Source organism: Oryctolagus cuniculus, chromosome 9 (assembly GCF_051225735.1).
Source record: "Oryctolagus cuniculus isolate XC-2025 breed Fujian yellow rabbit chromosome 9, ASM5122573v1, whole genome shotgun sequence".
Lineage (NCBI taxonomy): Eukaryota > Metazoa > Chordata > Mammalia > Lagomorpha > Leporidae > Oryctolagus > Oryctolagus cuniculus.
The window spans coordinates 99,851,191-99,875,482 of NC_142875.1; the positions used below are offsets into that span (position 1 = coordinate 99,851,191).

The window sequence follows — 24,292 nt, forward strand, 5'->3', positions numbered from 1 at the left end:
ATTCCCCTTATTTTTGTGTATTTGACAGAACTTTAAAAATGCATTGGAGTCACCATTTTATTTCCTGAATTTCTGTGGTGAATTTTTGCACTGGTTTACTGTTTATTTAGTTTGCACTATGATTTTATTACAACTAACCATATTTTTCTCTAGTAGATTTTCAGTGCCTTCAAACCAGGTCAAGGAAAAGTTGTTATACAAAATGTACTATATTATTTTAATGAGCATTGAGGGAAAGATATTATTTAATGGAAGTCAAAAATGCTCATCGTTAAACATCTATTTGACTTGAACTAGAAAGTAAACTGTAATTTTTTTTTCCTATTGTGATTGTATATCCAGGAAAAAATACAGTGGAGGAAAGCATAGTCGTTTCAACAAATAGTCTTGCTGCAGCAACTGAATGGAAAGGATATGGAGAAATGGAAACAGTTGTGCATTGCAAGTAGAAATGTAAAGTGGAGCAGTTCCTTTGGAAAATAGTTTGGCAACTCCTCAAAAAGCAAAATAGCTACCAACAGTTCTTCTAGATATATATATACTCAAGATAATTGAGAACATGTTTACACAAAAATGTGTACCTGAATGTTATAGCAACATTATTCATAACAGCTAAAGAGGAAACAACCCAGATAACTACCAGCTGGGTGAATGGTAAACAAAATACAGTGGCATATTATTTGGCCATAAGAAGAGATAAACTGACACATGCTGCAGTATGGGTAGATTTGAAAACATTTGCTAAGAGAAAGAAACCACACACAAAAGACCACATGATATGAGTCCATATACAGTATCCAGAATAGGAAAATCCATAGAGACAAGGTGGATTGGTGAGTAGGTGTCTAGGGCTTGGAGGTAGGAAATGGGAGATGACGAAGAGATACAGTATTTCTTTTAGGGGAGATAAAAATGCTTTGGAATTAGATAGTAGTGATGGTTGTACAACCTTGTGAATGTACTAAATAGTTTCTGGTCTTACTCCATTTGACTTATATTTCTTATACACATTTAATTTCCAGTATGCCTCCAAGTTCCTGCCTGTTAGTATAGTGGGAATATAATAGAGAATCAAATCAAGTTTGTTGCTGACTTATTTGAAAGGCAGAGTCACAGAGAGGTAGGGGTTGGGGTAGGGATAGGGATAGTGGCAGGGGCAGGGGCAGAGAGAGAGGTCTTCCATCCACTGGGTCACTCCCCAGATGGCCGCAACAGCCAGAGCTACGCAGATCCAAAGCTAGCAGCTTCTTCTGGATCTCCCATAAGCAGGAGCTAAATTGGAAGTGGAGCAGCCAGGACCCGAACTGGCGCCCGTATGGGATGTTGGCACTTCAGGTAGCAGCTTTCCCCACTACTCCACAGCCCTAGGCCCCTGTTGCTGACTTTTAATTCAAGGATACTTTTTAAGTAAAATGGTAAAGTCACCTGGCAACTGTTTAACTTCTAAATTTCTGTGCCTGCCTTCTGCAAGGTGACCCTTCTCTAACATTAAAAACATTAAATATTAAGGTATCTTACTTTGGACAAGAAGAGTTTAAGAACAGGTTGTAGGCTGGTGCCGCGGCTCAGTAGGCTAATCCTCCACCAGCACACTGGATTCTAGTCCCGGTCGGGGCACCAGATTCTGTCCCGGTTGCCCCTCTTCCAGGCCAGCTCTCTGCTGTGGCCTGGGAGTGCAGTGGAGGATGGCCCAAGTGCTTGGGCCCTGCACCCCATGGGAGACCAGGAGAAGCACCTGGCTCCTGCCTTCGGATCAGCACGGTGCGCCGGCTGCAGCGCGCCGGCCGCAGTGGCCATTGGAGGGTGAACCAACAGCAAAAGAAGACCTTTCTCTCTGTCTCTCTCTCTCACTGTCCACTCTGCCTGTCCCAAAAAACAAACAAACAAAAAAAAACCAGGTTGTAAACTGCCTGAATGGCATTTTACTGTCTTTAAACCTGTCATTTCGTGGACCAGCTGATGAGGACTGGAGAAGCAGTATAATGCTCCTTGATAGTTGTTGGTGAAAGGAAGAAGGCTCTGTTTCTTGGCCATGGTTAGAGGTGTTAGGGTTCACTGAAGAAGCAAAGCTAAATGGTCCTTTGAAAGCTGGGCTACAACGTATGTGTCCAAAACTTTATACATGAAATTTCATGCAAGATCGAGAGATAGAAGTAGACTCAGTCTTCTAGGAAGTAGCAGCACTATCTGGTTTAGTTTTGGATTTTGCCCTTAGATGTCTAAGTTCTTTTTTTTTTTTTTTTTTTTTTTTTTTTGGACAGGCAGAGTGGACGGTGAGAGAGAGAGAGACAGAGAGAAAGAGAAAGGTCTTCCTTTGCCGTTGGTTCACCCTCCAATGGCTGCCGCGGCTGGTGTGCTCCAGCTGGCGCACCACACTGATCCGAAGACAGGAGCCAGGTGCTTCTCCTGGTCTCCCACGGGGTGCAGGGCCTAAGCACTTGGGCCCTCCTCCACTGCACTCCCGGGCCATAGCAGAGAGCTGGCCTGGAAGAGGGGCAACCGGGACTAGAACCTGGTGTGCCGGCGCTGCAAGGCGGAGGATTAGCCTAGTGAGCCGTGGCGCCAGCCTTGATGTCTAAGTTCTTATATTCTATATATTCGTTTATGAAGCCAAAGTGTGTATATTTGGATATATAATGTTTGAAGTAAACTTAACATTTTGGATAAGAGTTAATTGAAAAATTATCTCGGGGAACTTTAGATTTGGGTATTTTGGAGAATTGAAAAACAGAATTAGTATGAAACATGATCTCTTCCAAAGGATGACATTTTATCCATCTCCTGTGCTCTCTTCCTAGGTTGTGTATTCTTTCTGTGCCTGGGGATCTTTTATATGTTTCGCCCAAACATCTCCTTTGTGGCCCCTCTGCAAGAAAAGGTGGTCTTTGGGTTATTTTTCTTAGGAGCCATTCTCTGCCTTTCATTTTCATGGCTCTTCCACACAGTCTACTGCCACTCAGAAGGGGTGTCCCGGCTGTTCTCTAAGTAAGTATCTGTAAAGTGCGAATTTTGGTGTGTGTTAGAGGCAGAATTCAGATGCCATCTGATAAGAACTTTTTTTGTTGTTTTAAAATTAAAGTCAGCATGTCACAGGGGTTTAATTGGAACTTGTAATGGGCAGTAATTTTTTTAATATTAAATGGATTTTCCTTTTAAATCCTAGACTGGATTACTCTGGCATTGCTCTTCTGATTATGGGAAGTTTTGTTCCTTGGCTTTATTATTCTTTCTACTGTAATCCACAACCTTGCTTCATCTACTTGATTGTCATCTGTGTGCTGGGCATTGCAGCCATTATAGTCTCCCAGTGGGACATGTTTGCCACCCCACAGTATCGGGGAGTAAGAGCAGGTAAGAGCATGTTGAGGTTTTACTCAGAACAAAAAGCCTGTTATTTTCTGAACATTGCATTATGTATTTATGATGCAAAGGTGAATAGATCGTAGTTCCGTTTGTAGAGGGGCTTTTAATGTAGTAGGCACAGGAGAAGTAGCAGTGTTTATCAGCTCTCTTAAAGCATTTAGAAATGAGGGGCGAAAGTGATTGGATAAGATGATGTACTTTGGGCAGTTTTATTTACTCAAGTTTTTGGCCTACACTGTTTATAAGGCTGTGGCTTTGTCACTTATAAAATAAACAATGATTTCTCCTACTCTTTTAGGTTGCAATATGTTTTTGTAGTGATTTTTTTATTGTTATGTTTTGTATTTTTTTTAAAGATTTATTTTATGTACCTGAAGGACAAAGTTAGAGATTGATCTTCCATCCGCTGGTTCACTCCCTGATTGGTTGCCACAGCTGGGGCTTGCCAGGCTGAAGCCAGGAGCCAGGTGTTTCATTTGGGTCTTCCACATTGGTGCCAGGGGCCCAAGCGCTTGGGCCATCTTCTGTGCTTTGTCAGGCACATTAGCAAGGAGATGGATCAGAAGTGGAGCAGCCGAGACTTGAACTGGTGCCCATATGGGATGCTAGCGTTGCAGGCAGTTGCTTAACTTGCTATGACATACAATGTTCCCTTGTTCTGTATTTTTAATTCTAAATATGGAATCTGATTAGGTAAATAAGGCTTGGCCTCAAACTGATTGTGTTCTGTTAAAGTAGGTGCAATGCAGGGTGAGTGTTACGGCGTAGCAGGTAAAGTTGCCTCCTGCAGTGCCGGCATCCCAGATGAGTGCCAGTTTGGGTCTTGGCTGCTCCGCTTCCAATCCAGCTCTTTGGTATGGCCTGGGAAAGCAGTAGAAGGTGGCCCAAGTCCTTGGGCCCCTTCCCCACATGGAAAGACTTAGAGGAAGCTCCTGGGTCCTGGCTTCGTATCTGTGCAGCTTCGGCCGTTGTGGCCAACTGGGGAGTGAACCCAGAGGATGGAAAATCACCCTCTCTCTCTGCCTCTCCTTCTCTCTCTGTGTAACTCTTTCAAATAAATAAATAAGTCTTTGGGGGAAAAAAAAAAAGCAGGTGCAATGAATTTGTTAAAAAAAAAAAAAAACTGTTGTAGCATAGTGGGGTAAAGCCACCACCTGCAACACTGGCATCCCACATGGGCACAAGTTCAAGTCTCAGCTGCTCCACTTCTGATCCATCTCCTTGCTAAGTGCGCCTGGGAAAGCAGCAGAAGATGGTCCAAGTGGTTGGGCCCAGGGGAGATCTGGAAAAAGCTCCTTTCTCCTGGCTTTGGATAGGTATAGCTATGCTAATCTGAAGCCAGGAGCTTCTTCTAGGTTTCCCACATGGGTGCAGGAGCCCAAGGACTTGGGCCACCTTCTGCTGCTTTCCCAGGCCATAGCAGAGAGCTGGATTGGAAGTGGGGCAGCCGGGACACAAACTGTCGCCCATATGGGATGCCGGCACTGCAGGCAGCAGTTTTACCCACTACACCACAGCACTGGCCCCAATAAAATAAATCTTTTTAAAAAGATTTATTTATTTGAAAGACAGAGCTGCAGAGATAGAAGAAGGGAGAGGGAGAGAGAGAAAGTCACAGACAGATATTGATCTTCCATCTGCTGGTTCACTCCCCAGATGGCCACAGTGTCTGGGTCTGGTCCAAGCCGAAGCCAAGAACCTAGAACTGCATCTGGGTCTCCCACGTGGGTGGCAGGGATCCAAGCATTTGAACCATTATCTGCTGCCTTCACAGGCAGTTTCGCAGGGAGTTAGATCAGAAGCAGAGCAGCCAAGACTTGAACTGATGCTGGTATGGGATACCAGCATCACAGGCGGAAGCCCAGCCAGCTGTACCACAACATCAGTCCCCATGCATCCCTTTTTTTTCCCCCAAAGATTTACTTATTTGTTTGAAAGGCAGAGTTTCAGAGCGGCAGAGGCTGAGAGAGAAGTCTTCCATCTGCTGGTTCACTCCCTAGATGGTTGCAACAGCCGGGGCTTCGGTGACCCAAAGCCAGGAACCAGGAGCTTCTTTTGAGTCTCCCATATGGGTACAGGGGCCCAAGGACTTGGGCCATCTTCTGCTGCTTTGCCAGGCCATAGCAGAGAGCTGGATCGGAAGTGAGCCGCCAGGTCTAGAATCGGCGCCCATAAGGGATGCTGGCACTGCAGGTGGTGGCTTCACCCACTGTGCCACAGCACTGGGCCCCCCTCCCCCATGTATCTCTTTTGAAGAAGTGCTAATAGGGTAACTTATACCTGTTAAGCCGGAGATCATAGTGAAAGCCAGAGGACCCCTCAGTGCATGAGCCTTGTAGGGTATGGAGTTAGCAAAGATATTTTTGTCTCCTACTGAACTGGAACCCTTGTTAGCCAGGGCTGTGTTTTCATTTTCTGTCCCCAGTGTCAGACACAGTGCCTACCAAGAATGAACAAGCTAATAAGTATTAAAAGGAATATTTTTCTTTTCAACCTTCGTATTAAATCCAGTCATGTGCAGTTACCTAGAAGGTTAGAGGTAGAATTAACTTCACGTTAATGACTACTGTTTTCTCACTCTGCCCTCTTTCTTTTTTTGTGTGTTCCTGTGAGCAAGTAGTCAGGGTTGGCTTTTAGTATTCTAGCATGGCTGTGCTGCTTAGCCTGCTGCTTGACATGTGACATAAGAAGACCTTTGTTGAGGAGAGCTAGCCATTCTGCTATTTACAAGCATTGCAGGAGCCACCTTTCTGAGCCTTGACTTAGTGACAGGCAGTACTGCTTACAACCTTTGCTTATCATGCAGAGGGCAAGAACCAAGTGAGGGGAACAGCGTCATGGTGATTTCCTTTAGGGAGGAACAGAGGTAGCAAGTAGGGGTTTTTCCTTTAACATTTTTTTTAAATTGACACAAAATAATCTTACAGATTTCTGGGGTACAGTGTGTTTCTTCTGAACATCTATACATTGTATAATGATCCAGTCAAGGTAATTAGCATTTCATCAACGCCAATGTTTATCATTTCTTTGTATTAAAACATTCAAAATCTTTTCTTCTAGTTCTTCTGAAGTATATAATACATTGCTGTTAGAACCTGCTGAGTTTCTGTCTTCTGTGAGCTCACCTTTGCCATTTTCCCCCTGTTTTGGACTCATTCTTATTTGAGTATGCATACCTGTGTACCTACATAGAGATTGCTTACCAGCAGCTTACTGGGTAATGTCCAAAACAATGTTTAGTGAGAAAGCTTCCCAAATGATAGCTTGTTTTGCAGGTGCCACTCTTAGCTTTGTCTGTCAAAATGTAGGAACAGTTACTGGCTGAAGTAAGGATTCCTGTGTTGCTTTGGCTGTCATAGTTTTCAAAGTGATTTTAAATCTGTGGACTTCAAACTTTATTTTTTTATAGTGACATTTTCTGTTGTAACCCCAAACATGTATACATATATAAATTCATGTTTATATAAAAGAAAACTTTACAAAATAGTATTTAACCCTTCATTTGTGACACGGTTTGATATTTTTTATTCTAACTCATTTTTTAAAATGCTGATGTAGACCCAGTTGATCTTAGGACCTAAGTCATATCTGGCAGTTTAAAAAAATCCTGCTGTAGATGCTTTTAAAGGCAGCAGACTATGCTGAGAAGTTCTGAGACTTCTGTACTTAATTGCTGTTGGGGCCCTGGAAACTTTTCAGAAGCACATGCCTTCCTTTCTCTGTTGGTCTTGTTACTTAGGTGACAAGTCATTTGTTCAAAGCATCTTAAAAAAAAAAAAAAAAAAACAACTAAAGGCCCAATTACAGCTCACAGTTAGAGTACTGTTTATAAAGTTTCTTACCTTTATGGTATCATCTACCTCCCCAGGTTATCTGATCATTCACTGTCTCCCTTAATTTAGGAAAATCAGTTGCTTCAGAGAGAAAATAGAGTATATGAATTGCTGTGTGTTATCTGTGTCTATAAAGGAGCAGCATTTGGGAATGTTAAAACAAGCTCCCAGAGCTCTTTCTCCAAAGTACTTGACAGCCTAATTCTAAACCCCTGAAGCCTGCTGAAGGCTTCTTAGCAGAAGGCTCATTGCATTTGTAAATAGATCTTTAGAATACCTGTGTTTTTTGTGTGGCCATCTCTCAGTTGGAAGAACTCTCTTTTTTTCTTTAAAACAATAAGGTAGGCTGGTGCTGCAGCTCACTAGGCTAATCCTCTGCTTCTGGCGGCGGCACATCAGGTTCTAGTCCCAGTCGGGTTGCCGGATTCTGTCCCGGTTGCCCCTCTTCCAGTCCAGCTCTCTGCTGTGGCCTGGGAGTGCAGTAGAGGATGGCCCAAGTCATTGGGCCCTGCACCCGCGTGGAGACCAGGAGAAGCACCTGGCTCCTGGCTTCGGATCAGCCCGGTGTGCCGGCCGCAGCGGCCATTGTGGGGTGAACCAATGGAAAAGGAAGACCTTTCTCTCTGTCTCTCTCTGTCCACTCTGCCTGCCCAAAGCAAACAAACAAACAAAAACAAAACAAAAACCCAAAAGGTAATATTGCATCTTACTTTGAAATACCTAGTTTGCAGAGTTAATGGCAGTGTGCTGTCATATTGACTTCCTTTTTTCTCTGTTCTCACTTTATTCCTTTCTTGTGGCTCTTAGGAGTGTTTTTGGGCCTAGGCCTGAGTGGGATCATTCCTACCCTGCACTATGTCATCTCAGAGGGATTCCTGAAGGCCGCCACCATAGGGCAGATAGGCTGGCTAATGCTGATGGCCAGCCTCTACATCACAGGGGCCGCCCTGTATGCTGCCCGGATCCCTGAGCGCTTCTTTCCTGGCAAATGTGACATTTGGGTGAGTATAGTAGGAGGTGATTAAGTGTATGTTCACACCTGCTAGTGGTTTATTGGCAAACTGGAAAATGATTTATTTGAAAAAGTCTTAAGCTCGGTTTAAGAGACTTGGGTGTCCCTTATTAGCTATGTTTCTCTGGACATAAGGACAGTAGGAACAAACACTTGGAGCACTTACCTGGTGTCCAGCACTGTGCTGAGTACTCTACATGAATCAGCTTATTTCCTGCATCAGTCCTGTGGTACATATGTTGCACGTTTTCATTTTAGATACTAGGAAACTCGGGATTCAGGGGAGATAGGTACTTTGTCCAAGGCACGTGACTTCTGAGTGGCAGAGTTTGAATTTGCATCAGGCCAGTTTTTTTGTTTTTAAAGATTCATTTATTTCTTTTAAAGACCATGAGAAAGAGAGATAGAGATAGGATAGATATCTTCCATCTACTGGTTCTCTCCTCAAATGACTACAACACACAGGAGCTAAGAACTCCACCTGGGTCTCCCACATGGATGGCCAGGGCCCACTGGGCTATCTTCTTTGCCTTCTCAGGCACATTATTAGTAGGGAGCTAGATTGGAAGAGGAGCAGCTGGGTTGCTGGCTTCACAAACATCAGTTTAACTCACTGTGCCACAGTGTTGTTCCTTGTTTTGTTTCTAGGACAGTTTTTTTTTTTTTTTTTTGACAGAGTTAGAGACAGAAAGGTCTTCCTTCCGTTGGTTCACCCCCAAAATGGCCGCTACGGCCGGCGCACTGCGCCAGTCCAAAGCCAGGAGCCAGCAGGAGACCAGGAGCCAGGTACTTCCTCCTGGTCTCCATGCGGGTGCAGGGCGCAAGCACCTGGGCCATCCTCCACTGCACTCCCCGGCCACAGCAGAGAGCTGGCCTGGAAGAGGAGCAATCAGGACGGAATCCGGCGCCCCAACCAGGACTAGAACCTGGTGTGCCGGTGCTGCAGGCGGGGGATTAGCCTAGTGAGCCGCAGCACTGGCCAGTTTTTTTTTTTTTTTTTAAGATTTATTTATTTATTTGAAAGTCAGAGTTATACAAAGAGAGAAGGAGAGGCAGAGAGAGAGGACTTCCATCCATTGGTTCACTCCCCAGTTGGCTGCAATGGCCAGAGCAGCGCCTATCTGAAGCCAGGAGCCAGGAGCTTCCTCTGAGTCTTCCCAAGTGGGTGCAGGGGGTCCAAGGACTTGGGCCATCTTCCACTGCTTTCCCAGGCCATAGCAGAGGGATGGATAGGAAATGGAGCAGCCAAGACTTGAACTGATGCCCATATGGGATGCCAGCACTGCAGGCAGCGGCTTTACCTGCTACGCCACAGTGCTGGCCCCCAAGACAATTTTTTAAATATGCTGTTAAAGATTCCGTCATTTTAAATGTTTTCTTTATTTTCCTCTACTTGAATAGCGGAGTGACAGAGTGAAACAGAGAGAAAGAGAGGGAGAATCTTCCATCTGCTAGTTCACTCCCCAGGTGGCTGTAACAAAGAGGCTTCCAGGTTGAAACCAGGAGCCAGGAACTCCATATAGGTCTCCAGTGTGGGTGGCAGAACCCAAGCTCTTGGGCCATTGTCTGCTGCTTCCCAGGGTGCGCTAACAGGAAACTAGATCAGAAATAGGGTAACTGGTACTTCCCCTCGCATTCTTTTATTTATTTATTTTATTTTATTTTTTAGACAGAGGGACAGTGTGAGAGAGAGAGAGAGAGAGAGAGAGAGAGAGAAAGGAAGGAAGGAAGGAAGGAAGGAAGGAAGGAAGGAAGGAAGGAAGGAAGGTAGGAAGGTAGGAAGGTCTTCCTTTATGCCGTTGGGTCACCCTCCAATGGCTGTCACGGCTGGTGCGCTGCGGCCGGCGCAACGCGCTGATCCGAAGGCAGGAGCCCGGTGCTTCTCCTGGTCTCCCATGGGGTGCAGGGCCCAAGCACTTGGGCCATCCTCCACTGCACTCCCTGGCCATAGCAGAGAGCTGGCCTGGAAGAGGGGCAACCGGGACAGAATCCGGCGCCCCAACTGGGACTAGAACCCGGTGTGCCAGTGCCGCAAGGCGGAGGATTAGCCTATTGAGCCGTGGCACCGGCCTACCCCTCGCATTCTTGATAGGTGATGTGGACGTTACAAGTGGTGTGGCTCAACCTGCTACACCACAGAGCCCACACTCAGGCTAGTTTTACTATTGGAGTCTCTGCTCCTGTTGACTATGATGGGAGGTCATTTGTCCATTCTTTTTCTCAGTTTCCTCATTTATGATATGAGGGTGATGGACCAGAGATCTGGTTTCTCCCAAGGTCCTTTTGCTACCAGAATTCAGTGATTTGTGATGAGAGTTGAATGTGTTCATGGCTGTTTGGGAGAAGAGGAAGAGTTTGTAGCTAAAGGTAAGAGGAAGAAGGGGAGAAAGAAAATACTCCTGTAAGGGACCAATGATAGATGGAAAATTCTGTGACTGAAGGAGGCCTGACACATTTTCAGTAGTACAGAGTCAGATTATTGTTTCATGTGAAATCTGACCTTTGGGATTCTGTTTCTTAGCACATTGCTGGTATTGACAATGAAGCTGATCATGTGATCTCTCTGAAGTCATGTTTAACTGTCTTTAAAATGAATATACTCCTGAACTTTAGCAATCTTTTGGACTTCAAATTGACTAATTTCTGTTTTAGAGATTGACTTATCTTAATTTTGACATTGGTATAGAGGGGTTTTTCCTCCCTTCCCTTTTTCTGGAAGAATTAATCCCCTGTGGTTTCCTAGGAAACATCTCTGGGTTGTGAGTTTTGGTTGCTTCTGGTTTATACTTCTAAATGAGTCAGTGTCTTTCCCGTGATAAATGCTGCTGTACCAGTGAACTTTTCCAATTTGAAACTGTAGAAGAGAGTAGTGTGATTTTTGCAGTGATGTTTGGGTGTACTGAGTAATTGAACCTTTCTGGAAATATGCAATGGCATTCAGCAGAATGGGTAAACTCATCAATACTATCGCCCTTGTAGACCAGCTCTGACTCGAGAAGGAAGTACAAGGCCTTGATCACCAGTGTTTTGTGGCCCCCCCCCCCCCAGTGAAACAATAGCCCACTGCTAGGAGTCAGAAGACCTGTAGGATTCCGGGGGGGGGGGGGGGTCTCTTGTCAAGAGTCTGTGTCTCACCCTTGAGTTCACCAGATACTCTAGTGTTAAGTGTGCACATATTCATGTCTAAGCTTAATGGCAGCACCTTGATTTCTTTGGGGGCAGCTGGCTTTCAACTCAGCAGAATGTGATAGGCCTAACGGATATTGCAGGATCTGTGGACATCTTGAATTTGAGCTCTGTAGCATCCATTCCATGCCCTCTGCTCAGTATAAACCAGGATTAAATGATCATAAAAATCTTAGCAGACTTAATAATTTATGGACTTCTCTACTCTCTCCTCCCCGCCCCCTCCAGTTTCACTCTCATCAGCTGTTCCACATCTTTGTGGTCGCTGGAGCTTTCGTTCACTTCCATGGTGTCTCAAACCTCCAAGAGTTCCGCTTCATGATCGGCGGGGGCTGCAGTGAAGAGGATGCACTGTGACACCTACCAGTAGCCAGGGACCGTGACCGTGACCTGAACCACAGGGCCTGCCACGCCTGCAGGCCTCTCTGCTGGCTAGTGATGCCAGTACCAGGGAGCCCCAAAACTGTGACAACATCATGGGCTTTGTGACGGCCCAGGGCTCCACATGGTACACGACTGAGAAGAGAAAAACAAAAATAAATCATACCTCAAAGGATGGAGTGCATCAGTTTGGAGGAGAAATGGCTCAAACCCTGACTTACTCCTGGGATCTGCTGATTGAGGGCTCTGCAAGACCTTTGGCAAACTGGCTTCTGATCCGTGTCCTATTTATTTGTAGAAGATGGGGAAACAGTTTAGCTGCTGTTTCTTTCTTCTCCCTTTCTCTCTCCTTAAAACAATAATACGAACCAATTTAGGTGAACGTTTATATCCAATTAAGGGTGGGAGTGTGATTTTAGATGCTCTTTTGGGCAAACAAAGAAATTAATGTAAATAAGATTTCTAACTTACTGTTTAAATAAGAATTTATATAAATGTTTAAAACATAGGGGCAGGGGAGGGAGGGAGAATTTTTGTATAGAATGAAACATGCAAGTACCACACACTGTTTCAATTTCGCACAGTGACTGTAGGATGGACGATCAAGTGAGAACCCCAGAATGTACAATGTCTTGGTGCAATGAGGTGCCTTCTAAAGGCTGACATACCTTGGGCTTTGGTGGGTCAGAGAGACCGTTCTCAAGTCTGAGGGCCCGTGGGAGCCCTGAGGTGGTGGGAGGTGGTGTGCATTTTCTTAGTGGAAGCAGCATGTGCACTCAAGTTAAGGCGGCGTTTGAGAGACTGGCTCGTAGGCTGATAGTGACCTTTCTGAGGAGGAGAGCTCCCCACTGCTGTCGTTCAGTGTTGGTGAGGGGTGGGTGGTGGAGACGTGGAGGAGCTCTGGATACATCGGCACAGGGCTGATGTGATTACTTCCTGGCATCCTGCTCAGGTGGGTGGTAGTTCTTACCTGGTTAGAGAGATGCGACTGTTCTCCATATCCTTGTTATGGAGCTTTGGGACTCCCCGTAAGTTTGTATTAAAAATCACTGCCCTACCTTAATCCCTGGCATCATACTTTGTGGCACAGAGCCAGCCACAATGAGAGTCTTACTTGTTGAGGGTCACCTTGCACTCATTTCATAGGCTGGCAGCACACTTTGGATCAGGAAGGAAGCATTTGACCTTGGCATGCTGTTTTGATAAAGCCTCTCAGGTGGCAGGCACCTCAACTCCCCTGTCACAAGAAAGCCAGCAGAACTCTGGTGAGGCAAGATGTAGTACCCACCATGGCACTGTCCCCACTCACTGAACCCACTCTGCAGGCCTAGTGTGATACACAGTGTCAAAGGGAGTGGCATGGTATTGCCAGGAAGTCCAGGAGGATCCTTCAGTTTTTGAGTTGTTACTAGAAATGAAAAATGATTGCTCTTGTCCCAGGTCTACAGTGTTACATGTCAAAGGGTAGGGGTAGGGGAGAAAGATCTCTGATCTTGGCTTGTAAGTGAACTCCTAAAACAGCGCTGTCTTAGGTTACTGTCACCACAAACTTCAGGGGATTATGTTGCATCCTGGGGATTGTGGGTATTAGAACCAAACATTGAGACCCTGGGGACTGACATCCTCAAATGGATGTTTTGGAGCATGGGAAGGACCTCCCATTTATTCAGCATTTCTTGGTTCTTTTTCTCCTTTCCCCTCCGTCTCCAGCACAAGCTGAAATCCAGGAACAAAGAATCCAGCCTTGAACTTGGGAAGGACTTGAGAGTGTTCTGGTTCTCAATAAGGTCACTGCCTTGGTGGTGCTAGGTGGGCCAAGCCAAAGACTCAGTGTGTGGACTGGTGCCATGCCTGACGGGAGGCAAGAGCAGTATTAAATCCCTTTGAGAAAACATAGTACAACAGGACTGTGGCCATCTGGAAGGAAGCTCACTTGGTTTCCTGGGAGCAATAGCACATATCAAAAGCCAGACTTGTTTTTCAGTCATGCACTTTGGGATGTAGGGATGAGCCCTGTAACAACACCAGGTAGCCGTCTTTGGGCCCAGTCTCCCCATACCCTACAACAGGAGGAAGCTGGTTCAACATAGCACAAACCCTAAGGAAAATGAAGTTAACACCACCAATATGTAACCCAGTAAAAACCTCCCTCTTTCGGGTGTATCTGTGTGTGGGCCTGCCTGGGCCCGTGTATGTGTGTGTGTGTCAATGTGAAGCTCACCCCAACAGCCTCAATGTGCACTTGACCATACAGTGCCCGCTGAGAACTCTCACCAGGTTGGCGCCTGAATGCCTTACTCTCAGCGGTCAGAGGCCTGCTTGCTCCGTGCAGAGCTTTACTTTTCTTTTTTGGCCCTAGGCTGCTTAGGACCTCTACAGCTTTGTTCTTTCACCATTAAACAGTGGCCTTTTTCAGTATATCCACCCTTCTCCTTTATAAATTGCTGAAGCCACAAAGCACATTTTGGGGGGATCTTAGAAGGCTGGGGTCCCAGAAAGGCACCTGTGTGATGATTCCATTCACCAAGGGGTTTCCCTACTTGCTGTATTCTCAATTTCTTCTAATAAAAAGAATCAAATGGAATCTAAGCTTCTGTTGTGTTTTTTAAACTGCTTTTTCTTTTGTTGATGTTATTTATTTGAAAGGCGGGATGGTGGAGGTTGGGAGGGTTGGAGGTGTCTTCTGTCTTCTGGTTCACTCACCAAATACTGGCAACAGCCAGGTCTGGTCCAGGCCTAAGCCAGGAACTCAGTCTGGGTTTCCCATGTGGATGGCAAGGGTCCAGGCTCTTGGACTGTCATCCACTGCCTGCCCAGGCACATTAGCAGGAAGCCAGTGAGAGGCAGGGCAGTCGGGGCTTCAACTGGCACTCTGATGTGGAGCCAGCCTAACCTGCTGCACCACAGCGCCGGCCACTAACATTACCTTTGGCACTTTCTTAAAGCCCTAAATACTAAAGTTTAAGAAATTCTCAGAAATCCCCCACTATGAATTCACAAATCAGGCACTTAACACCCAACTCACTTTTTCCAACTTTTCTTTTTTTTGACAGGCAGAGTGGACAGTGAGAGAGAGAGAGAGAAAGGTCTTCCTTTTTGCCATTGGGTCACCCTCCAATGGCCACTGCGGCCGGCATGCTATGGCTGGCGCATCGCGCTGATCCGAAGGCAGGAGCCAGGTGCTTCTCCTGGTCTCCCATGGGGTGCAGGGCCCAAGCACTTAGGCCATCCTCCACTGCACTCCCGGGCCATAGCAGAGAGCTGGCCTGGAAGAGGGGCAACCGGGACAGAATCTGGTGCCCCAACCGGGACTAGAACCCGGTGTGCCGGCACCACAAGGCGGAGGATTAGCCTAGTGAGCCGCGGCGCTGGCCTCCAACTTTTCTTAAGCTTTCACTGTCACTTGACCCAGCTTCAGAATGGAGAGGAGAGCTGACTCAAAGTAGTAGTACTTTATTTATTTACTTATTTGAAAGAGTTACTCAGCCTCCATCTGCTGGCCAGTCCCCAAATGGCCACAACAGCTAGGACTGGGCCAGGCTGAAGCCAGGACCCTGGAACTCCATCTGGGTCTCCCATATGGGTGGCAGGGGCCAAAGTACTTAGGCTATCTTCTGGTTTCCCAGGTGCATTAGTGGGGAGCTGGATCAGAAGTGGAGCAGCCAGGACTTGAACTGGTGCGCATGTGGGATGCTGGTGTTGCAGTTGTCTGCTTAACCTGTGTCACAACACCAGCCTCCCTACCTGATTTATTATTAAAGTTTACATAAATAATGCCTAATAATGCTTTATGCCAAGGGATGTGTTAAATGAACTACTGTTCTCACAATAACCCTGTGGGCTAGTCACTGGTATTTGTGACTTATTTTTATAGATAAGGAAACTGAAGCTTAGAAAACTGTGTGACATAGTCTGTTACAGCATTCTGTACTGGAGAAAACAAAGACAATTTAAGAGGAAATTTTCCTGTATTCGTTTATTCTGATGATTCTCATGAATATTGACTTGAAGGCCATGAGGTTTGTTAATCTGGTCTCTGATAGAACTTTTTAAAAAGATTTATTTTTTTGAAAGCTGAAGTGACAGGGAGACAGATGTATGATCTACTGCAGGAAACCAGGAGCCAGGAACTCCATCCTGGTCTCCTACAGTGGGGCAGGAAACCAAGCACTTGGGCATCTTCCACTGATTTCTCAGGTGCTTTAGCAGGAAGCTGGATTGGAAGTGGAGCAGCCGGGATTCAAACCAGTGCCCATATGGAATGCTGGCGTCCACAGGTGGTGGCCTTACCCGCTATGCCACAGTGCCAGACCCCTAGAATTCTTACTTAAGTATAGATAGAACTTTAAGGTTTTCCCATGTATTATCCTGGCATATAACCTGGATCGCAGTCTGCTATTGATTCAGTTCAGGCCTACAGATCCCGTTTGGGTTTTCCTCGTCTTGATAAAAGCTGTGCTTCCCCTTAGGTGATCCAGTGGATACTGCAAAGGAAGTAGATCAGGCCAAGTTTGAAGTTCGACTTTATAGAGGAGCCCTGGCCAGTGCTGCTTTCCAGTTCTCCCAGAAACAGCATCCTTTTCTGGAATATTCTGCTAGAGCACTGTTGAGTTTTCCTCAGTGGGCATGAACTGTTTGCTCGCCACCCGCCACGTCCTGTCTTGGGTGCATATGTTCTCTGCCTTTATTTGACTTGGTGAAAACAAGGCTGGTCTGGCCCACTCTTGGCTGCTGCCTTTGATGGCTGGCACAGATCGGGACTGGGGAGAACCACGGGAGCAGGGCTTATGCTGCATGTTCACGAAGCCTCTTGCTGCCACTGCCCTAACTGTCCCTACCATAGAAATGAAGAGGAGGCTGTTCAAATCCCAATGTGACATAGACAAGAAGTCATTCGCTGCCTCAGTAGTAAAGTAGGACATGATCCAACCTTGGAGCTGCAGACTTCCCGCGGTGACTGGTGCTTGTGCCAGCTCCTGCCCCATCTTCCTTCTGTCCACTTTGAGCTCCCCGGCCCCCATACCTTCCTGACCTTAAGATATATTCACTCCCTTGCTCTCCTGAACCAAAAGCTTCACTTAGCCTTGTGAAGTGGTGGTTGAGGCATTTTACCTGAAAGCACACTTCTGTTAAAATACACAGAAGCATTACTAGCAGTGGACTCAGTAGCTAACAGAGCGCCGGTGCTGAGGAAGGAGGATCTGACGGCATTCTTAGGTCACGGTCATGTGAAAGTGTGCAGCACTGGCGAGGTCTCAGGTCTGTACCCCAGTTTACCAGGTGACTGCTCTCCCACCCTGCCACTCTGAAATCAAGATGACGACTCCTTCAGTGAGCCAGGCTGCCCTCTGCTGCCCCCTAGTGGCTCTATTAGCAGAGGAAGGAGGCTGTACCCTGCAAAGCTGGGATCCCTGTGGGCGCCGGTTCTTATCCCTGCTGCTCCATTTCTGATCCAGCTCTCTGCTAATGCACCTGGGAAAGTGGTACCCATGTGGGAGACCAGGAAGAAGATCAGCCCAGCTCTGGCCATTGTGGTCATAAGGGGAGTGAACCAGTGGGTGGAAGACCCCTCTCTCTTTCCCTCTAACTCTGCCTCTCAAGTAAATAAATACATCTTTTAAAAAAATGCTGTGTGCAATTTTGTCTGCAGGTGCTTCCCCTGGCTGTGTAGGGACCACAAGCCTTTCAAAAGACAGCCCTGGATTACTCTGGAGAGAAACTGGTAGTTGGTGTCTGAGCTGGGAGTTGGATCAAATGCCATTGGAAGTCAAGAGCACTCACTAAGGCCAAAGAAAGTCAGGTTGGGAGTCAGGGGCCCCAGGGAGTGGCTGGAGCAGGAGTTTGGAAACCCTTATCCTGCCCTGGTTGTCACAGGTCATCAGCTAGGGGGGCTGGGGAGTGGGCTCTGCTGCCTTCCAGTCCCTCAGGCCAAGTGGACACCCATGATTTGTGCCTGTTATTCCTGGCATCCAAACTGCGAGTTTTGTTGTTATTCCCACCTCCAGGGGACCAGGTAGTCACAGTAGTCAACATATATGCGGTGCCTACTGTAAGCCAGGCCTCTCCAGGCACATGGCATGAATGGATCGCGTTCAGGCTGATGATCCTCTTAGAATTTGGAGGCAGCTTTCTGCGCTCTCTGCTTCAGTTTCCTTGGCTGTAGGACGGGTCTAGTCATAGCAGCTACTTGCGCAGAGTATGTACATCGTACGTGCTGTCAACCTGGTACACGTAGACTTTAGCTATTACTAGTGCTATTCTGCCTTTACACAGCTCCGAGCTCTGCAGCTGTGCAGGGGGCATCCATGCCAAGCTGGAAGGATCAAGACTAAGTGCCCCTGGAGCTACCATCGGCTCGTGTATGACCTAAGGTGCTGCAGGAGCTGGCCTGCAACAGAGGCAGGCTGTTTGCTGGTGGGAAACGCGGGGCAGCTTGGCCTTGGTGTGGGGGCGAAGGTGGATGGCAGGGGAGGCGGGTCCCTCTGGGCTGGGCCTCCACTTCGGAGGTTCGTTAAGCCTAAAGATCTGAGCACACCCCGGAATTTCTGCAGGGCTCACTGCGGCTCTCACAGGGGAGACTGCTGCTGCTTGGGATCTGGGGCTGGGGCTGGGGTGGAGGACGTCCGAGGGCCTTGGGCACCAAGGAGGTGTGAGGGTGAGTTCCCACACAGCGGCCTCCGGGGGCCCCAGGGATGGTCCTGAAGGACTACACCCCAGAGACAGGTAGCTGCTTCTGTAGATCAAAGAGACCACGATGGGACCAAGTGGACCTCATGGTGAGCTTGGAGCCAACCCTGGGCCCCTACAGTGGTGCCGCAAGGAACCGCTCCACCTGCCCTGAGTGCGTATCGTGTTCCTGTGCAGCAGGTGCGGAGCTCAGCCTACGGGCTTTGCTTCCTCTACGTTAGGGTTCTCTGTGGACATATCATAGGCAGCCATGCCGATGGTCTCATTATGATTTACTCACACACACACACACACCGCACGCATCAGGGCTCTTCCAAGCAACAGCTAGGGAACGGCGTGCCCGCCACCATGACCTCGCTTGGAGGACGCTCGGCCTCAGGTGGGGATGTGGCTCTTGCCTCAGTCTCCCTCTGCCACTGGCCTCAGTCTGCTCCTCTTCCTCAGCCAGCACCCCTACAGGCCGCCCTGTCCACGAGGAGGCTGACCCTTTCCAAGCTGCGTCGGGACTGGTGGAGACCGAGGAACTGAATTCTTCTGTCTTGGTCCAGGTGGAGCTCATGCTGGGCCCCCTGGAGGGTCTTGGGAAGTGACTTGGGTGGTGGTCATTTCTCGTTCCGTCAGCAGTGTCCAGAGGCAGGGACGGCTAGCCCATGGCTGAGATGGCCCGGGCCTGGGCGATAGCCCCACCGCAGGGCTGGCTCCCACGGCGGTCGGGGACCTCTCAGGATGTGTCGCCGAGCAGCCGTCAGACGGGGGCTGTGTGCCCGCAGAAACAGGCACACAGAGGCAGCAGGAGCAGGGCGAGGGAGGCCGAGGTGTCCGCGGTGCCGCCGCAGTCCTGCGCGTTCTCCTGCGCCCAGAGCAGAGAGGAACACATTGGGAGGGAGGCCTGCCAGCCAGGACAGCCAGGCCCCAGGGAAGGCCGGTCCTGGGGACCGACAGGGCTGAAACCCCGGAAGAACACGGAAGCCCTGCCACCGTCAGGGCAAGAGCAGACGCTGTGGGTGCAGCCTGCGTCCTGGGCCCTCACCTTCTCCGGAGGCCCTTGTCCTGGGGTGGCTGCGGGGTCAGGCAGCACCTCAGGGTGCCGGGCAGAGGCTGTACGGACTGTGCACAACGCGCTGGCTCCGGGAGCCACACCTACATCTCATGTGCTCAGTCCCTGCTCCTTTATCCACCTATCGACTTCCTTCCACTTGCTCAGATCATGCCCAGCTAAATGTAGCAGGACGCAGGACCCCACGGGAAAACTACTTTACTTCGCCTGGGCCCCAAGCCCGAGGAAGCGTGGCTCTCCATGGAGCCAGCCTTCGATCCTGGTTGCCTCGGTATTTTAACGGCATGGTGCTTGGTGCTTTGATGTGGTTTTGCTGCACCATTTATGACCACGACTGTGGGGACCGCATTATCCCCCACCCCCACCCCCACCCTGTCAGCATGCTGGCTCACAGAGCACCAGCTGGGTGTCCCATAATTCCATTCAGTTCATTTGCATCCTGACCCTGCCTGGAGCCAGCAGCAGATGTCACCAGGTGAGCCAGCACCAGACACACTGCAGACAGCCCAGCTCTTGGCTTTGTCATCTGTTACACTGGGTCACGCAGCTTCGGAGGGAACTTGCCAGCCTCTCACTGGTTTGTTATCAAGGACTCAGGAGCAGCCAGACTGGGGAGGTAAGCGGTGGGCAGCCGCCGAGCCCTCTGCACCCTCTTAGCTCCTGCACGCGCTCACCATCCCGCAAACCTGCACAGCTCGAGGCACTGTCATTTTTTTTTTTTTTGAATCATTGGCTGTTTGAGATAAGCTCCATCTCCATTCCCTCTCCTTTCCCCAGAAATAAGGTTCTGAGGCCACAGTCCCAAGGCTCCAATCCTGCCTCTGTCTTTCTGGGGACCTGCCCCCCCTGCCCCCCCCCCCGGCATCTCACAAGCATACACAGACACTCTGAGCACGTGGGCGGCTTAGAAGTTGCCTGCATCAGGAACCAGGGACTAAGGTTTAACAGAAGATGCTTCTGTCACCTCTGTCACACCAGGGAGCTACGAGGGTTACAGGAACTCAATGCCAGGACCTGGGGTGGACCGGACAGAGTCACGGAGAGTGGACACGAATGCACAGTGGGGCCTGCCTCCCACTCAGGTGCACCGGGACAGCGGTGGCTCCCACCTTCCCCCGGCACAGCGCCCCTCCCCCAGCCCATCACCTCTGCGTGGAAGGCGTGGCAGGAGTCGGGTCTGCGGCGGAGCTTCTGGGAGCGCATCCTGTCACACTTGACAGAGGCGTTATGTGCAAGGCTCACGGTTAAGGTCAGCAGAATGCCATTTTGGAGAGCCTAAGGACCTGCGCCTGCCAGCAGCTTAGGGTGTGGGGGTCGGGGCGGCAACCAAAAAGTCAGGGAGGGAACTGGAGAACAAATAAAGGTGTCCCGTCCGAGCCCCGTGGTGCGGTGACTCTCCCCAGCCCGCCTGCCTGGCTCATCCTGAGGACCCAAGGATATATTTCACTTCCGTGGCCTCCTGCAGGACTGGCGGGAAGCTGCTGCAGTCACAGGTGGAGTCTGTCACCAGTAGGAGGAGGTTACTGTTGGGGATCTGCTGTATCACGAAGACCCTGCGGCAGAGACGGGGGTTGTGGCTCCGCATCTGGAAGGGGCTTCTGGTGTTGAGGGCTGGGGCAAGGACATGAGCTGGGCCGGCTCAGGGGCTGCTGCAAACAGGGACGCCAGGGGCCGGCGCTGTGGTGCAGTGGGTTAACATGCTGGCATCCCATATGGGCGCTGGTTCTAGTCCTGGCTGCTCCTCTTCTGATCCAGCTCTCTGCTATGGCCTGGGGAAGCAGTAGAAGATGGCCCAAGTTCTTGGGCCCCTGCACCCACGTGGGAGACCTGGAAGAAATTCCTGGCTCCTGATTTCGGATCAGCACAGCTCTGGCCGTTGCAGCCAATTGGACAGTGAACCATCGGATGGAAGACCTCTCTTTCTCTGCCTCTCCTCTCTCTGTGTGTAATTCTGACTTTCAAATAAATAAATAAATCTTAAAAAACAAAAACAAAGAAAAACAGGGGCGCCAGGCCACCAGGGTGGAGATAGGTCGTGTGGAAAGGTGCAGTGCCAGGTTTGGCCACAAGGTGGCACAGTGCTCCTGCACACAGCTCAGGAATCGCCAGACAGGGAGGGTGAAAGACCTGGGCCATGGTTTGTGCGGCAGCCTGGGGTTATTAGCCGATGATGTTAGAGGCCACTTTCCGCACGTTTCCTATGGCCTCCGTGATTTGTCACACACACATGCCAATATGTGCATAAGTTCATGGAAAATGCGTAGTCAGTAAAAGCTATTTAGGGATTTCAAAATTTAATCACCCAAATAAAACTTGTTTTTCAATTTGAGAGACAGAAAGAGAGCTCCCATCTTCTGGTTCAGCCTTCAAATGCCTGCAATGGCAGAGCCGGGAGCCTGGAGCCAGGAATGCAATCCGGGTCTCCCGCGTGCTGACAGGGACAACTGCTGTCTCCCACGGCCTGCATTAGCAGGAAGCTGGGGTCAGGAGCCTGAGCCGGGAATGGAACCCAAGCACTCCGAAATGGGACGCAAACATCTTCATCAGGAAGCCAAACACCTGCCCCTAAACTCACCTTTTAAATGCATTTTCCGGGAGCTTTTTCAAGTCCTCTCACGTACATTTAACCTGCACAGCACCACGTATTGTTCCCATTCTGTAGATGGGACAACTAAGCCTAGAAGAGCCTGAGGAGCCTCCTGCACCCCCAGGCTGCACGGCCGGAAGCAGCAGAAGCTGTGTTTAAATTCGAGTCTTTGCAGAAGCCCTGGCTTCACGCCATGCCACTGTCTTCGGCCTCACCACAAGCCTGAGAAAACTGCGTCACTGAGGGACACGGCCACCAGCGTGTGTGTGACGCCCGTCTGAGGTGGGCCTGGGAAGCAGGCTGCTCCGGCGGTCCCTGGGGAGCGGCGAGGCACCCGAGAACCTGCAAGGCCTGGGCCAGACCCCCGGGGGTCTGCAGGGAGGACCCTCAGCTCAGCAGGGCCCCAGCCCAGGCAGGTCCAGCCCCCTCCGACGGCCCCAGCCACCCCGCGGCTTCCTCCTGCTCTCGGGCTTCCCAGCACAGCGCGAACTCCAGGGAGAGTGGCCTTGGGTCTCTTCCCCACCGGCCTGGCTGTCCAAGCACTGCCGATGGCCCCGACCACCGTGAGCAGCCCCGATAGGAGGGGGACCAGCCCGAGGGTCCCGAGGCTGCGGGGATTGGGGTGCGCGTGCACTCGGGAGCGCCGCTGCCCGCCCCCTCACTGAACCACCCACCACCCCCACCAGGGGAATGACCTTCCCCCCCCCCCCCCCGGAAGCGCCCCTCGCCCCGCCTCCCGTGGGTCCTGACGCCCTTGCCGCCGGCGGGCAGGGCGAGCGCAAGGGCTCGTACTTCTGGCAGGTGCCACACTCGATGATGCCGTTGGCCTCCCGGACGGCCTCGCGGTGAACAAACACCGGGTACTCCGTGTCGCAGGGCTGCAGCACGTCCTGCTTCTTGTGCTTGTGAGCTGCGGGTGGACAGGCACAGGTGTGAGGACTGCGAGGCGCCTTACAGGTTGTCCCTCGCTCTCCGCTAGGCCATGGGGACGCCCCCTAGTCCCCTGCCAGGTGGCCTCTTGGGGCGGGGGAGGGGGGAAAGCGGGTGAGGGAAGACAACAGAGAACAGGTGCAGCGCCCAGGGGGATGGGTCCTTGCGCCTCCCGACCTCCGGCAGCCGCTTGCGCCTTTGGGAGCCTGGTCCTCAGCGTGAGCCGGGGCCCGGAAGTGCACCCTCTCCAAGGCTCCTCCCAGCTTTGCTATCCAGCACCTCAGAGGAGAGGCGAGCAGAGGCAGCAGGGGTGCCAGGCGAAGGTAGCGCCTCTAGGCGCCATGGCTGCTCGGCGTCCACCGGGGACCAGGCCCCGCCTCTCTCCCTAAGCAGTGGAGCAGCGGCAGCCGGCCAGAGAGAGCTGGGCTTGTGGCACACAGTCTCTGAGCCTCCTTTGTCTGCAGATGCGCTGTCGTCCACCATGTCAAGGACAGAAGTGGCGCAGACAGGGCTCAGCCCCGGGCAAGGTGGCGCCCAGGGAGGCCCCGCGTCCCCCCTGCTGGGATGCGCCTATGAGGGCCCAGGAGGGAGGGTGGACGCCTGGCGTCTTCCAAGCACCCTCCCTGCCCTTCCCTTAGTCCCTGCTGCCCAGCCGTGAGACCTCCACTCTCTCCTGGAATGACAGGCACGGAGGTGACATGACTTTCAGAGAGACACAGGGTTTCATAGGGGACCTAGAAAAACTTCGACCAGGCTTGAAGCTCGGGTCAGGGCAGCAGACAGCAGAGCCCTCACGGAGCGGGAACACGTGGTCCCAGCTTTCTGCCAGGGTCTGGCTCTGCTCTGCGGGCTCCTGGGCCCCTGGGGACCGGGCAGCCTCAGCTGCTGCTCCTGGTGGCTGTCCTCCTGGGGACAGACTCGGGCCTGGGCTGCTGCTTTGCTTCCTGTGGGGGCTTTGCCGCCAGCGGGGGACTCTGCTGGGGGTGTCATGCCCAGACCTTGCAGGCAAGCACCCGGGGAGGCCCAAGCCCTGCTGCTGGGTGCCTGGGTCGGAGCCGCTGCTGCTCTGCTTTCCACGGGGTGCCCTGGTGGCTGCTCTGGTGTGCTCGGTCACTGAGCCACAGCACCCTTGTCCTTGCTGAGCCTCACCCAAGGAGGCGGCTGCAGTTTTCTACAGGACTGGACGGGTATGGGATGAGATCCGGAGAACTAGGCCCTTCCAGGGTTTATTCCTGGGATGCAGAGTTGAGGGCAGG

General features: G+C 50.4%; 2 protein-coding genes across 6 annotated transcripts in view; one reads left to right on the forward strand and one right to left on the reverse strand.

Moving 5' to 3' along the window:
* Window positions 1-14,359, forward strand: part of ADIPOR2 (adiponectin receptor 2) — a 105,064-nt gene extending 90,705 nt beyond the window's left edge. For all 5 annotated transcript variants that reach the window (XM_017343434.4, XM_017343435.4, XM_002712774.6 and 2 more), the window contains exons 5-8: window positions 2,799-2,985; window positions 3,164-3,351; window positions 8,004-8,197; window positions 11,623-14,359. In XM_017343434.4, the coding sequence (XP_017198923.1) occupies window positions 2,799-2,985; window positions 3,164-3,351; window positions 8,004-8,197; window positions 11,623-11,751 (698 nt within the window). In that variant the 3' untranslated portion in view covers window positions 11,752-14,359. The remainder of the gene's footprint in view (window positions 1-2,798; window positions 2,986-3,163; window positions 3,352-8,003; window positions 8,198-11,622) is intronic.
* Window positions 14,360-15,788: 1,429 nt separating this feature from the next.
* Window positions 15,789-24,292, reverse strand: part of CACNA2D4 (calcium voltage-gated channel auxiliary subunit alpha2delta 4) — a 109,009-nt gene continuing 100,505 nt past the window's right edge. The window contains exons 35-38 of the mRNA XM_089303316.1: window positions 22,899-23,016; window positions 20,960-21,072; window positions 20,666-20,748; window positions 15,789-19,312 (exon numbers count right to left, since the gene is read on the reverse strand). Of these exons, the coding sequence (XP_089159442.1) occupies window positions 19,208-19,312; window positions 20,666-20,748; window positions 20,960-21,072; window positions 22,899-23,016 (419 nt within the window). The 3' untranslated portion in view covers window positions 15,789-19,207. The remainder of the gene's footprint in view (window positions 19,313-20,665; window positions 20,749-20,959; window positions 21,073-22,898; window positions 23,017-24,292) is intronic.